This window comes from Macrobrachium nipponense, chromosome 17 (assembly GCF_015104395.2).
Source record: "Macrobrachium nipponense isolate FS-2020 chromosome 17, ASM1510439v2, whole genome shotgun sequence".
Classification (NCBI taxonomy): Eukaryota; Metazoa; Arthropoda; class Malacostraca; order Decapoda; family Palaemonidae; genus Macrobrachium; species Macrobrachium nipponense.
In genome coordinates, this window is record NC_087210.1 from 81,985,747 (window position 1) to 82,001,617 (window position 15,871).

At 39.2% G+C, this 15,871-nt stretch overlaps 1 protein-coding gene across 1 annotated transcript; it reads left to right on the forward strand.

Moving 5' to 3' along the window:
• Positions 1-10,555: 10,555 nt before the first annotated feature.
• On the forward strand, positions 10,556-13,472 carry LOC135195968 (polycomb group RING finger protein 6-like). The gene is made up of 3 exons (XM_064222471.1): positions 10,556-10,714; positions 12,858-12,963; positions 13,348-13,472. Exons 1-3 carry the CDS (start codon positions 10,556-10,558, stop codon positions 13,470-13,472), a joined length of 390 nt encoding a protein of 129 aa, XP_064078541.1.
• The last annotated feature ends 2,399 nt before the right edge of the window (positions 13,473-15,871 follow it).

The following is a 15,871-nucleotide window of genomic DNA, read 5'->3' on the forward strand; positions in this document are numbered from 1 at the left end:
AAACTCTCTATTCCATTCCAGTAGACCTTCTCACTTCAATTCATATTTTGGTTAGTCACGTTGCTTCTAATTTTTGCTATTTTAATCTGCTCCAAAAAAAATAAGACATGTTTTAATTGTTTACGTGGCATACTTTTCATCATCCCAATTAGGAACCTTTTTATTTTTTATCAGTTGGATATACTTATCTCAGTTTACTTAAATTGTTATTTCAAACCATTACAGACTTTAGGATGTTTAGGCTACTATTCATTCAGTTCCTTCACCTGGCCTTAACTAACTACCCGCTATTCTGAGTTTTGTGCTAAATAGTTTACTTCGGGAGATTTTATTTTCAACATCCAGCTCACTAGAGTTTCTTTATGTAGAATTCTTTCAAATATAAAATGAAAGCAATTTACTTGTCTTTCGTTAATTATATATATATGGTTTGAAGTCCCTGACCTTTTTTGGGCGAAGGATTATAAAATGCATCTTTTTCAGATTTGATGTTTATTATTTTCAGGGATAGGAATTTCATCTTTAAAAAATATTGTGGTGGAAAAGCTTTTTTAAAAATATATTACAAAATCACTGTATTTTGTTGGAATTTTTATATAAAGCTCATACATTTTTTATTTGAAGTACGATTCATACCCAAAATTCTGTAACATATGGGATTTTGAAGTTTGTAAGGTTTTCGCTATGATTGTCCCTTATTCATCTATACATACAACATAGCCAAGTATTGAATGCATAGTGTTTGGAATGTGGAACCCATTTTTTCAGTCTTAATTCTTTTCCCTTCACTATGTTTCAACTTTCTTTTACTGTTTCAAAGACCATCACTGCAGCATCTTGTACTTATCGCTTTATGAGATTTATTTCCGCCATTGTTTTAGTACAGTCTCTCCATTTATAGTTGGCATAGTCAGCTCTCTATAGATCGACTGTATAGTTTTCAGATTCAGGAATGATCAGACGTTGCAGAGAGGACCAGAGTTATTATTGATAATAAAATGTGGAGTTTCTGTCTTTTCCATTTTTGACTAAACTGAGGGAGGTTTTTATCAGTGATTTAGTTTTCCTCTCCACAACTGAAATTATTACAGTAGGGACCCAGATCAACTCAGTTATTGAAAATAGTTCTTAAAAATGTTACTGTAACTGGACAGGTTTTCAGTAATTATTATAGAATTACAGTGGAAATTCTGATCTATCCCTTTTTTAGAGAATTTTTATTAATACGGTAACAGCATTTATCTAGTTGTTCTCATTTAATGTTTGAGCAGTTTATGTTATAGCTTTTTGATTATAGATTCTCACGCCTTTTTTTGTAACTTGAAAGAATGTCTGTGATACACATTGTATATAAAATATTCTAGTTGATTATTTTTATACTCAAGACACCCTCAAAACAATGTATGTTTCACAAAACCTAAATAAATTATAAGTTTCATCTTACAAATGCTTGTTTGGTAAGTTGACAAATAACTTAATTTTGCAAACTTAGTTTCCGATTTTAAATAAAATTTTTCTTATGCCGACATATTTTACAGTAGTATTTTTTCTCGGTATTATCATTTACCAGATGTTTGTTGTCAACGTACGTTAAATAAACTGATTTCCATTTCCACACGATTCATACACAGACACGAATGTTTCCTGTGACTTATTAACCGCTCATTGACAACTGTGTTTTAAATGTCACAATGTCGTCAGTTTATCCTCTCCAGAATTTTCTACTAGCTAAGAATCAATAAATTGGTATCTTTTATTAATATCTTCACGTCCATTTCCGTTATTTTTCATTATTTATACTATTCTAAATTCGGTCCTCATGATGTGGATGAAAACAGTGTTGCAGTTTTGCATCGTTTGTGGGTCTGCGCTTTTTTAAATATTCGACCTGATATTGTATCTGTTTTTATAATACTCGACCTGATATTGTATCTGTTTTTATAATATTCGACCTGATATTGTCTCAGTTTTTTTTTAATATTCGACCTGATACTGTCTCAGTTTTTTTTTAAATATTCGACCTGATATTGCATCTGTTTTTATAATATTCGATCTGATATTGTATCAGCTTTTTTTTAAATATTCAACCTGATACTGTATCAGTTATTTTAATATTCGACCTGATATTGTATAAGTTTTTTTTATAAATATTTGACCTGATATTGTATCAGTTTTTAAAATATTCGACCTGATATTGTATCTGTTTTATTAATATTCGACCTGATATTGTATGAGCGTTTTAAATATTCGACCTGATATTTTATGGTTTTAAAATATTCAACCTGATTTTGTCTAATTTTTTTTTAATATTCGACATGATATTATGATTATCATTGTCTTTAAATTTACATTGTTATTAATATTGTTATAACATTTTCCTTATCGTCATCATCGTCGTCGTACTTATTATTATTATTTTATTATTATTATTATTATTATTATTATTATTAGTCTCAGTTGGTTTCTAATTCAATGTTGCTATCCGTAGCTCCTCCCTATTCGTACATAATAGTAGAATTCCTTAAACATTCCAAATATTCCTCTAACTGTATCGTTTACCCTTTTACATTGTAGATAAGGAAAACAGTCACTATGTCGGAGTGAAGTGAAATGTTTCTCTAAAGGTTATATGATCTTTTTATTACCCTAATATTAGCTGCATGCCATGCCGTGCCACACCGTTATAAATATTAGCTGGGAACGGTCTCTGCCTTGCCGTAGAAGTTAACGCTAAAGCAAAGGTGGTCTGCATCGAGTTGAATTTTCTAGCCTCTTTCCTTATGTCATTATTTTAGACATAGGATCAGGTGTCGTCATTTATTATATGCGTTACAGTAATAATCATAATTATTCATATTTTAATCGATAATTGTTCATTTAACATTAACAGGCAAAGGTTCTCATATCATTAACTTTTCGCTTCGAGCAAATTTCTAACCAACTGGATATATAATTATTGTGGTATTTTTTTTCATAATTAATCAAAAGATGAATTATACGTTTGTTTACAATTTTGAATTGGCAGAGAAGGATTGATCATTCTGAATTCCATTGTCAGCCTTGGAATATACATTTCGTTGAAGTATATTGAACCTTTCCGAAATTTTCTGGTTTGCAAGATACAATTCCTTTAGATATGTTGAACTTTTTGGAAATAAGATGCAATTCCTTCAGAAAATAAGATACAATTAATTTAGATATATTAAACCTCTTGGAAATAACGTTCAAGTAACTTAGATATATTGAACCTTTGAAAATAAAATACAATTCCATTAGATATGTTGAACCATTTGAAAATAAGATCCAGTTCCTTTAGATATATTGAAACCTTTTTATGAATAAGATTAAATTAATTTAGATATATTAAACCTTTTGGAAATAAGATATAATTCCTTTAGAAGTTTTGAACCTTTTACAAATAAGGTTAAATTAATTTAGGCAGTAAACCTTTTGGAAGTAAGATTAAATTAATTTAGATATATTGGACCTTTTGGAAATAAGATTAATTTAATTTATATACGTTGAACCTCTTGGAAATAATAGTAATTAATTTAGATATATTGAACCTTCTGGAAATAAGGTACAATTCCTTTAGATATGTTGAATCTTTTGGAAACAAGATCAATTGATTTAGATATATTGAACCTCTTGGAAGTTTTTGCGTCTGCACTGAAACTTGAGTAAATAATTCCGTAGAGTTTATCACTGGTTTTGTTCACCATTTGCCAAGAACTTGATAAATACCTTGATTTTCCCATTTGGTATTTTCGAAATATATTGGCATCAGCTGTTACCACCGAGTAAATTCTCACGTGTTTGCAAATTGTAGATTTTTCTTATTTTGCGTAAACAAATATTTTGTTTGTTTTGGATCGTCCTATTTTATTTAACATGCAGTTTTATCGAGTTGGTTTATAGTCTCCGTTTGCTTGCAAAAATAGTGCAAATAACAATGAATAATTAAGATTTGGTTTAATGAATTATTTCTAAATATAGCCCAGTTTATTATTTTTTTTCTACAACAATTTGAAGATACTGACACATTGCGCAGATTTACAACAGTACAAGAAATATAGCTGGTTGTGTACTTTGGAAAACATAATTTGCAGTTATTATAATCAATTGATATATATAATATACTATATATTATATGATTGTATTATGTACATTTGTGTTTCTGTGTATTGTGTTGTGCTTATGTATTTGCATGTATACTGCGTATGTGCATGTGTGTGTGTGTACAAATTTGTTACATGTATGTATAAACAGATTTAAAGACCATAATCAAACATCCACAGAAACAGTAGCCAAGGCTTTTAAAAAACACTGCTAATGAGAGAGAGAGAGAGAGAGAGAGAGAGAGAGAGAGAGAGAGAGAGAGAGAGAGAGAGAGGCCGTAGAATCATGCGATGACGGGGGTTGCTGCTGCAGCACACAATGCAGACTACAGCTGGTTGAAGGGGACCAAATGCTTCCAATAAACAATTTGGCCCGGTTTCAACCAGCTCCAGCCGAGCATTTCTCCCTCCTCCTCCTCCTCCTCCCTCCTTCGTCCTTCCTCCACCTCCCTCCTCCTCCTTCTTCTCTCAACCAAAGCCCCTGCGGTTGAAGTTCTTCTTATTTGGTTGCGCCGATATTGGGTTACGTCCTCTTGAGAACTAATAGATGCTTTTCTTGAGAGAGAGAGAGATAGAGAGGGAGGGAGGGGAGGGGGTTGAGACTTATTGCGTGGTGGTTTTACACTTTTTTTTCTTCTAATTTATTCCTCTTCCGCCATTTAGCTTGGCAATAACGGCGTAAACGTCGTCGGTATTTAGCCTTAAAACAACGCGTGCGAGAGCTTCTCTTTAAATCTGTAAATCCATCTGTGCTTTATATTTTCCACTACACTCAATTACACACACATACACAGACACGGTTTCGGCACGATTTCATTACTTTTCGAAGCACTTTATTTTTTATTTTATTTTTTCGTCACCGAGTATTAAGGAGCATATTCTTTTACATTTCATTTAATACCATTAGTAACTCTATGAGTTGAATTGTCATTAGAATGAATTTTATGTCGAAATCCACTCGCCATGATTTCTGTTAACAGGACATTATAAATGTTATAAAATATGACACTCGCTGAAGGTTGCAATTTTCCCGTATCACAATTATAAAAGCTAGCATTTCGGTAGATTCCATTGCACAAGGCTATGAATAATTCACCACATTTGATTTTCCTCATCTGCCACAGGCAATGGCAAACGGCACCTTGGAACAAATGAGTGATTTTCAAACACTCGTCGCACAGTTTTAAAGATAAATCACTGAACGCACTGAAGGGCGCCCCAGCAGCGAGAGATGTCACGCCGTATCACGTTTCACTGCAGTGACCAGCGTGAAAAAAAAAATACGTTTGTGTGTCTTGCTGGTCATTCCCGCTGGCACAGTTCACCGCTACCACGCGTTGGCACTGAACCCACCACCCGTCACTTTCCACACCGCCTCAATATAGCCAAGTCTCGGCCGCTTATATTTCTAAGGCTATAAATGGGTCCCCCCTCTCTCTCTCTCTCTCTGTCTCTCTTTCCCCTTCTCGGTCGCTCGTTCCTCGCTTGTGCTCAAATGGGATCACTTTATTTTTTATCTTCACTGTTTGCGGCCGTTTAGCCGCCGCAATTATGCAATTGCATCGTAATGGCTTCTCCTTCCTGAATAACTCGGTTCGAAATCTTGATTCCTGTTATGGATATTTCACACTTTGGGGCGTTTCTGCTTTATTAGTATTTTTTTTTTCTGTTTCCATTCATTTTTCCGATCCACTTATCCAGTTGTGACACGTGAGCCATGGAAAGCCAGCGATATCATCTGTCAATGTTGCCCCTCCCCCCTCCCCCAAAAAAATAATAAAAATAAAAATAAAACACTAATCGCCAAACTGTATTAAGATCATAAGCTTTCACAAATTGAATCAAATTTTCTCCAGAGTATGTTTTGTGTTCACATCATTCCACTGATATGATATTCACTTTGTATCTCTCTCTCTCTATCTATCTATCTATCTATCTCTCTATCTGCCTTATCTCTGCCTCGTATTGTTTTGATCGCTTCCACTTCTCGGCCCCTAACCTCCGCACCACCACTCTGCTCTCGCACGGGAAAAAATTTCCCTCCGTTCACCACTCCGGCAGAGCGGTCATGTGACGTCGGGAAGAGAGAGAGAGAGAGAGAGAGAGAGAGAGAGAGAGAGAGAGAGAGACCACCACCACCACCACCAGGAGCACCAACACCAACTCCAACACCAGCAGTAGCGATAGCACGAGCAGCGATACTTGATCCTCCTTTTTCGCCACACTATATCTTCCCTTCTTTTCGGGGAGCTCTCAGTCAAATAAGGGGATCAGAGCTGCTGCTGCTAGCTGCTGGCTGGTACTCCTGCTGCTGCTCCTGCTGTTTCTGCTGCTGCTGCCGCTGCCGCTGCTGGTGGTGGTGGTGGTGGTGGGTAGGTGTGGCACATACACTCGCTCTAGCATCGCATGGTCGCGTTCTTGCGCTCAGCTGATCGCCAGGAACGTCTTTCCTTCGTCCCCCCCTCCTCCCCCCATTCTCCGATTATTATACCGCGGTGGCGATACACATACACTTACACACACACCACATGGTTTCTTGGTCACTGGTCGTGTCATTTTCCCCGTCTCCTTTTTAGGAGGGCTTTGTTTTTTCCCAGATTTGGTTTTTGGGGGAGGGAGTGGGGGCCAGTTATTTCGTGTTGTGTGTCTGCTTTGGGTATTCGTGTCATTTCACGGAAGCCCTTGACTCACATGAGTTTTGTGTCCTATGAAATATCTTCAGGGAGTCCTATACACACATCCCTCCCCCTCCCCCTCTCCCTCCCTTCTTCCCCTGCGCTCTCACCAATTAAGCTAGTTCTTCCTCTTTCTTAGCCAGAATCAATGCTACCGTCACTCTCTCTAAACCCTCCTCTACCCTCCCCCCCCCCCCCCCCCCACCCCTCCATCTCTGCTGTCTCCCCTTTCCCTCTAGTGTTCTTCAACCTACTGCTATTCCCACCTCTCTCTCTCTCCCTCCCTACCCCCCTCCCATCTATTCCTTGAGGGGTGCGGGAGCTTCCCTTTTGCTTTCCTCCTCATCCTCCTCCTACTTTTCCTCCGCCTCCTCCACTATCCCTTTCTCTAATTGCGTAGGGCTTCCTCAGCCTGCTGTGACAAGGACCTTGGATAGATGGATAGAAGGATAGGAGTCCTTTTATTTAATTTCTTATATTTTTTAATAATTTCTTTGAAACCCCTTTATTTAAAGGAGGGGGCGGTGAGAACAAGATGAATATTCATGCTTGTGAAGAGACGAAGACAAAGTGCCAGAGAAAACGAGGAATTAAAGGGGTAGTATTAAAAAAAAAAATAGCATGGGATATCTGTCCTAGTTGCTTTAGCACCCATCAAAAAGCCACCACGTGCACGTGCGCGCCTCACGTGACGAGACCGACGGAATAATGGCAGTGTCTATTGAGTATCCCCGCAGCCGAGACCTTCACGTCAACACAATTCCCTCCCATAAAAAGAATCCGTACTTTTAGCCAGGCCTCCTAACCCAGCTCTTCCTCTTTCACCCCACCCCTCCCCTCCCCCTCTCGAATTTATTCCCCCTCACCCTCCCTTCCTTTATTCCCCAGAATACATTGACACCGTATACACACACACGTACGGGACTCGTTTCGTGATCTTCCTGGGACTCCAATATGGACGACATTTCTCGGTTGCATCATACTAACGTGTTGGGGGGTGGGGATGGGGGGCAGGGTGGGGTGTTGCGGGATGGTGATCGTGATGGGTTTTCGTTAACGACGGTTGCCATGAGGATTGTTTGTGTATGGGGGCGTGTGTGTGGGGGAAAGAGAGGGGGGGGATTTATGTTTGGCATATGACAATTGTTCACACCTACATGAATATATATATATATATATATATATAATATATATATATATATATATATATATATATATATATAATTTGTCTGTGTTTGTGCTCGCTTTACTAAGAGTAAACATTCGTAATTTCATCTGCTTAGAATGAATCTAATAATAATTTTACCGTGAATCCCCAAGCCATATTAATGCATTTAATAGTACTCTTATTACAAAACCCGCGAGGAATACACTATGAAATGAATAAGGGTTACGCGGCACAGACTTTTTTTGTTTTTTGAAGTGTCAGTCTAACCAGGTCACTAGTATGCCTTGAATATTTATAGCCCCCTACAATACTGAGAGAGAGAGAGAGAGAGAGAGAGAGAGAGAGAGAGAGAGAGAGAGAGAGAGAGAGAGCATTATTAAAGTGGAACAAGACGTTTCATGGAGCATATTCCTTCCCGACACCCTAATTCTCTTCTGCACTTATGAATATATCCTGTGCAATGTTTCTAACCATACAATTTTTTCCATTGTTATTGGTTTCATTTTAAAATGGTCCTTACTTGGGTAGTGTTTCATTTTATATTTTCACCACATTCTCTCTCTCTCAAAAACACAATTATACAGAAGTAGAGATATTTATAATGCTGATTTCCTACACTTATAGTGTACGTGTGTATGTATACCTACAATATATGAATACATGTAGGGATATATGCCTAGGCATGCATACTTTACATTTACCAATCTATTGTACTTGTCTGTATTCATACACGTTTGTGAGTTCTGGCAATACTTGCAAAACTGTTTTCCCAAATTCGTGGTACCTTTTCATGGGGGGTTTCTGTCTAATTTTGCAATAGTGAAACATTTATTTTTAAACTTGAGTGCTTCATCAGTTTTGAATCGAAGATTTGTAAAGGTTCTGAATTTTCAGACACATAAAATAAGTTTCAAGTAATACTGAGATTTACGATGTATATTTTTACTAGAGAGTGTTCTTTAAGATATATAATTCAAATTTTCCACTTATCTAAACCAGACTTATGGAACGGAGTTTAAAATCGTTGATATGTTAATTTCAGCATAGACATTTTTGGCATTTTCTGCGAAATTCGACTTAATGTGACTGATATGTCTATTCTAGTACGAAATCACGTAAACGAGAGAAAAAGCGAGAGAGAGAGGATGGGGGAGTTGGGGGCGGTTTGGAATTTTATGCAGAACGTTCATGTCACTTCCAGAAAGCAGAAACTGAAACATAAAAGCAGGAGGAGGAGAAGCTTTTGTCAGGACAACAATGTGTGTCCTCCTCCTCCTCCTCCTCGTCCTCGTCCGCACCTCTCTCCAGCGAGTGATCGATTTCATGGTTCGAGCCATATATAGGATAAGCTGTCCCTTCCACCTGCACTAGTCGCATTGCGAGACGAGAGACCGAGAGCAGCAGCTTGTCACGTTATCCTCATCATCACCACCTATCACTTCATTCTTTCGTTCGTCCGTTTGTTTGTTTCTCTTGTTTTCCCGAGTTTGATTCTTTTTTTTTTTTTTTTTATTTTTTTTTTTTTTTTTCTTTTTTTTTTTTTTTTTTAATTAAGGTTCATTCGTCCCTGCTTGATGCAGCGCCTTTTGTGGCATTTCTCTTCTGGTTTTTCTAACTCGTTTTTCGGAGAATTTTACTTAGTTTTTCCTCAAAATTATATATATATATATATATAATATATATATATATATATATATATTATATATATATATATATATATATTTGAGGTTTGTGCTTAGCGATATTGGTTTACGAAGAGAAGACAGCGACGGCAGCAGTGGTTGTAGGGCCTTCTTCCTTCCTCGACTCCGCCAAGCAAGGAAGGGGTGTGGTGCCGCCGTAGTACTGAAAAAAAAGGGGGGGGGGGGGGGGGGCCGTTGCCCTTCCTTCACTTCCCCCTTCACACGCTAAATATCGTAATGGTTTCCCCTCCCCCACCGTTCACCACCACCACCACCACCACAACAACAACACTAGTACTATTAGTAGTACTACTGTACAACCAACCACCACACCATCACCACATTACAAGAGGAGAACTTCGGGATGACAGGGAGGAGTTGGAGGAGGAGGAGGAGGAGGTGGAGGTGTAGCCTCTGGGATAGGTTCCTCGGAAGAGAGAGGAGGAGGGGTTGGGAGGGAGGGAGCCGAGTACCGTGAGAGGGTTTATAGATAGGCAACGCTGCTGGTATCCGTACCAGTCATGCCAAAACCGAGTGTAGGTTATATATCTCCCGCCGGCGATAGCCGGGAAGGCGTCTTCGTCAGAGAGAGAGAGGGAGAGGGAGAGAGAAAGCCTCGAAGGAAGGTAGTACTATGTACAGAGGAGAGAGAGACTGTGAGGAAGAAGGAGAAGCACGAGAGATTGGTTGATGAGGAAGTAGGAGTAGGAGTAGATGTGGGAGAGTGAGAGCGAGATCGTGGGCGAGTGAGTGAGTGAGAGAGATGTTGACGGTGCGATGGCCGGCGAGGCACTGGCGGGGTGAACTGGAGAGAGGGCTGATGGGGCGCTGCGGCAGGCCCGCCGTCAGGCAGGTTGTGAGTGTGTACGTGTGTGTGCGTGTGCGTGTATGTATGTGTGTGTGTGCATGTGTATGGCCCACTACGCCGTCGCCACGGACAACTCCTCCAGCTCTCCTCCTCCTCCTCCTCCTCCTCCTCTTCTCTTGCCCCGGTCTTTGCTGGTGCTGGTGGCGCGCGATAGTGCTGCCTCTGCTGGTGCCGCTGGATCTCCTACTGCTGTTTCTCCTGCTGTTGGTTCTCCTACTGCTGTTTTATGACTGCTGTTTCTGCTAGTACTAGTACTACTCCGTTCCTGCTGACAGTAGCGTTCAGGAAATGCGGAGGAGGAGGAAGAGGAGCGTGTTCATATGGATATCGTCGGTCGTCATAAAATAAAAAGAGATGTTTGAGAATTAAATGTTATCGGTTAGGAGCAAAGTTCCTCTTCCTCTCTCTCTCTCTCTCTCTCTCTCTTTCTTTTGGTGTCTTCGATGGTTATTGTAGATTTGATGTTCTCGTTGATATGCTAATAGAGGGAGGGGGGAAGGGAAGGGGAGGAGGAGGAGGATTAGGTGGAGAGAGAGAGAGAGAGAGGTGAAAGTAAGATTTAGCGACGGAAGGCGATCTCGAGGGGGAAGAAGAAGAAGAAGAAGACGAGAAGGAGGAAGAAGCAGCTTCTGCCAATACCGCACGATTTCACTTGCTCCGCGTAGTAGCAGTAGTAGTACTAGTGCCCATATTATATCCGGCAGGACTCTCCTACATACCTCCCTGCCGTTGCAGGATATGCGTTTAAGCCCAGGGAAGGAAGGAAGGACGGAGGGGAAGAGAGAGAGAGAGAGAGAGAGAGAGAGAGAGAGAGAGAGAGAGAGAGGCAATAGTGAAGATTGGGTGTGTATCCAATAGTAGGCCACAGTGGTGGAGGGGATGTGGGTCTAGCTAGCACCAGCAGCAGCAGCATATGAGGATGAGGGTGATGAGGAGGGCGGGGAGGGGTAGGGAGGGAGGTAGGAGTCGGTAGTGTGGTACAAGAGTCGGAGGAAGGACTTCTTTTCCTCGGGTTGCAGTGTGTTACTGGCAGACGCCATGAGAGAATGAGTGTTGTGGTGTGGGGTGATGGTGGCGAGCGTGTATGCGGGGTGTGTGTGTGTGTGAGAGAGAGAGTGTGTATGTGTGGATTTAGATACGGACGAGTTTCGACACTACCACAATGCCACCAGTTAGCGCGTACGCTGTTGTACATGTACACACACACACACACACACACATCAGTAGTACACCCACGTACTGTCCTCAATGCTGGTACTCTTAAGTTGCTCTCGTTGCCATCGTCTAAGACTCTGTGCCTTGCAGCTAACGTTAGATGCTGATGTTATTATTAGAGGAACGTTCACGGTTGAGGAATGTTTAATGGATTCGCGCGCGTTTCTTTCTTTCATCTTGCTGTTATTCGAGGTTCTGTTCATGATTATTAGATTGAAGATTATCTTGATAACGTAATTGAAATGATAATTTCGTATGAAACCAAAGTGACCTTCTCAGAGAATGTCAGTGTTAAAATATTCTGGAATATTTCTTTTTACCTTTATGTTAGATTGTTTTAGCTTTCATTTCTTGAACATACATATTTTTAATGAAAAACTTCCGTCTATTCTATTCACATTTTCCTTACTTTCGAAACCTTATGTATTTCATTGAAAATTTCTTATATTTCATTAAAACATTTGTATATATTTCATTGAGAATTTCTTATATTTCATTAAAACATTTGTATATATTTCATTGAGAATTTCTTATATTTCATTAAAAAAAATCCGTTGACTTAGCAACGAAAAGACTAAATGCCTTATATTTTCAATTATGTAATTTATTTTATTGTGAGTTCACCTACAGGAATTAAAAGACTTTGGCAGAATATACACAATCTGTAGCTGAATGGAAACCAGTGAAAGAGAACAAGACCAAAGATGGATTCTATTTTGTTGTTATTACGAGAAAAACAAAAATTCAGAGATAAATTTTACGTATTGAAATGTTAAGATTTATTTCCAACCATAAATGAGAACAAAAGGATGCGGAGAATAAATCGATGGAAGACTAGAGAGAGAGAGAGAGAGAGAGAGAGAGAGAGAGAACGGGATTTATAGGGTCACACACACTTTCATTCGAGCTCGGCCATAGCTATATAAACGGCTGCTACAGTATGTTTCACGCATATAAACACTCGCACAGAGCTCTCTCCCTCTCTCTCTCTCTTTCTCTCTGGCTTCTTATTTTCCGTAATCCGGTGGAGTTGTGAAGTCATTGAAATATTACGAAAGGTTGTACAGCGTGGAGACAGACGAAATCAATTCCTGATGCGTTGGTGTGTTAAAGGTATTGCTTTCATTCCAGGGTAACGCTGCCCCCGCTAACGGGAAACGCTCTGGTCGCAGGAGAGGTCACCGAGTACTTATTCCATGCGACACATATTCCAGGGGGCTCGGGACAAAAGGATTTTGTACTTGTGTGTGTGTTTTATTTATTTATTTTTTTCCTCCAAGAGTAATTCGAAACCCCATATTCAACCCACGAGTAATTGAAACAGGGAGGATAATGTACGTAGAGTTTCTATAAAATGGTCAGGTTACACAACAGCTGTTGGTATTAATTGCACAATATTTATGTTATGAGACATTAAATACATGTCAAGAATCTATTGATTATTGGTGAAGAAAGCTTAGTTTTAGGAGTATTTTTCACGACAAGGTTTAAACGAAGTAAATTTTATGGAGTACATTTGTATGGAAGAATAAATTCAAGGTAGAAGCGTTGCTGTGTAATCGACCACTTGTTAAAAAAAATTCCGTATTTTGCTGAAATGCGCTGATTATAAAAATATAAGATAGAGAAGAGGAAGAGAAGGAGAAGAGAAGAGGAGGAGAGGAGGAGGAGGAGGAGGAGGAGGAGGAGGAGGAGGAGGAGGAGGAAATGCTTCATTCATTTGCATACACCCTCCTGTTATATTAACCATTGTTTCCGTGACGTCCCTCACACAAACACACATACACACACCCAAACAAACTGCATCACCAGCAGGAGTCACATAACCAGCATGCCAACCTTTCCCCTCCTCCTTCCATTTATCCTCCTCCCCGCCTCCCTCCTTCCTTCCTTCACATATTCCACTCGTCTCCCGCCCTCCCCCACCCCCTCCCCCGCCCACCTTTCACTAGCTATGTTGCAGGCGCTGTGCCTTGGCTCCTACTAGATGTTACGGAGCCTTCCTATAGCGCTTCTTCCGCAGATCTCCGCATCCGGTGTTCCTCGTGCGCGGTCTTGCCTCACAGTTTGTAGCTTATAAAGTCTGTTTCCAGAAGACTCTTCGTGTCAGCAAATACTCCTGAAAATCAAATAGATATTTCCGTTGCGTTTCTCTGAATTTTTTTTCCACTCCGTCATCATTCTCTTACTTTTCTATAGTTTTTTTTTCTACTCCGTCATCATTCTCTTACTTTTCTCGGTTTATTCACTCCCGTAATCATTCTCTTTACTTTTCTCCTTTTTTTTTTTCTACTCCGTAATCATTCTCTTATTTTCTTCTGTGTTTTTCCACTCCGTCATTATTCCTCCTTACTTTTCTTAGTTTTTTCTCTACGCGTCATCATTCTCTGTATCTTTTTCTCCGGTTTTATTCCACTCCGGTATCATTCTCTTACTTTTCTCCTGTTTTTTTTCTACTCCGTCATCATTCTCTTACTTTTCTCCTGTTGTATTTCACTCCTGTCAATTATTCTCTTACTTTTCTCTAGTTTTTTTTCTACTCCGTCATCATTCTCTTACTTTTCTCCTGTTTTTTTTCTACTCCGTCATCATTCTCTTACTTTTCTCCTGTTTTTTTTTTCACTCCGTCATCACTCTCATTTTGGGTCGTTTCATTTTCATTCATATTCCTTCCCCAGCACGGTTTTTTCTGGATCCATCCACCTAATTTATGGGTAATATACTTCTACAGCCTTTTTTTAATACTTTTCTTATTTCAAATTCACTTTTTATCTCGTTCATTCATCCAGGGAATAAATAATTCAGCGAAGGTCGTATGTAATGATTACTGCTTCAACGGTTTTCATCTTACTACGAAATTGTGCCGTGAATTTGACATTAATTAGACATACATTTAATAGCAACACACACACACACACACACACACACACACACACACACACACACACACACGTATATATATATATATATATATATATATATGTGTGTGTGTGTGTGTGTGTGTGTGTGTGTAAAACATCACTCTTCATGACAGTCCCTTCGGAAAGTTGAACTTTGGAAGTTTCAAAAGCAAAGAAATGAAATGTCAGTCAACCAAATAGAAATATTTTTCTGTCTGTGGTTTTCTTCCCCCTACTCATTCCCTTCTTATTTGATTCAAACCCCCCCCCCATACCGCTCCCCCTCCCTCCCTCCTGTTTATTCCCTCTCTCTCCTCCCCCGGCCCCCCCACCCACCATCTTTTATCCCCTCCATATGTAATTATAAGTTCAAAGGGTCTGTTGTAATGCCATCGGTCTAATGAACGCGGCAGTGATTAAATACTGTTGATTTAATGAACGCAAATAACCCCTCCCCCCCCCCTCCCAGCATGTTTAACAAGAGCTGGTTAATTAGGTTCCTAATCAGGTTTTCCCAACGGGTCGTGGAACCCTTAGATTGTGAGCGGTTGAAGGTTCCTTTTGCTACTCGTCCGGTGGGCGGATCGACCTCTCTCTCTCTCTCTCTCTCTCTATCTCTCTCTCTCTCTCTCGTTGTATGCATTGTTTAACCCATGTTGTATGTTGCAGGTGTAACCGAACTAGTTAGATATATATATATATATGTATATATATATATATATATATATATATATATATATATATATATATATATATATATATATTCATTCTAAAGAATATGAAATGGAAATTTAAAATACTGAGGGAACAATTCTTTCAATCCTCATCGTGAGTTTTTTTTTTCTAGGGCACTGAAAAAATTAAAGATTTTAAAACAGAAAAGAAGTTGGCTGCATGATTGATAATTTTTGCAGTGTGTCAGGGTTATTCGAGTCCTAACTTTGTTAAAAGGAAAGTACTCTCCAATGACAAAAGCTTGTACAGTTATATTTCATCGAGAGAGAGAGAGAGAGAGAGAGAGAGAAGAGAGAGAGAGAGAGAGAGAGAGAGAGAGAGAGAGAGAGAAATAATCTTCTCTTACCAAATGGTCGTGAAGTGATTTTGGAGGTGTCATCATCTTGGTGTCTTAGCCAAGATTCGAGGAGAGAAAAAAAAAATCTGAACTAGTTCGAACCTCAAAATTCAAGCAAAGATGCCGTGCATTTCTACTTAAGAATCCTCCTTGTATTTTATTCATTTATTTAC

Excerpts from the sequence above, each read along its gene's own strand:
- LOC135195968 (XM_064222471.1), top strand. The coding sequence starts at position 10,556 with ATGGCCCACTACGCCGTCGCCACGGACAACTCCTCCAGCTCTCCTCCT. Across the intron at positions 10,715-12,857 it reads CTACTGCTGTTTCTCCTGCT|GGTAACGCTGCCCCCGCTAA; the intron begins GTTGGTTCTCCT and ends CTTTCATTCCAG. Across the intron at positions 12,964-13,347 it reads GCTCGGGACAAAAGGATTTT|ATAGAGAAGAGGAAGAGAAG; the intron begins GTACTTGTGTGT and ends TAAAAATATAAG.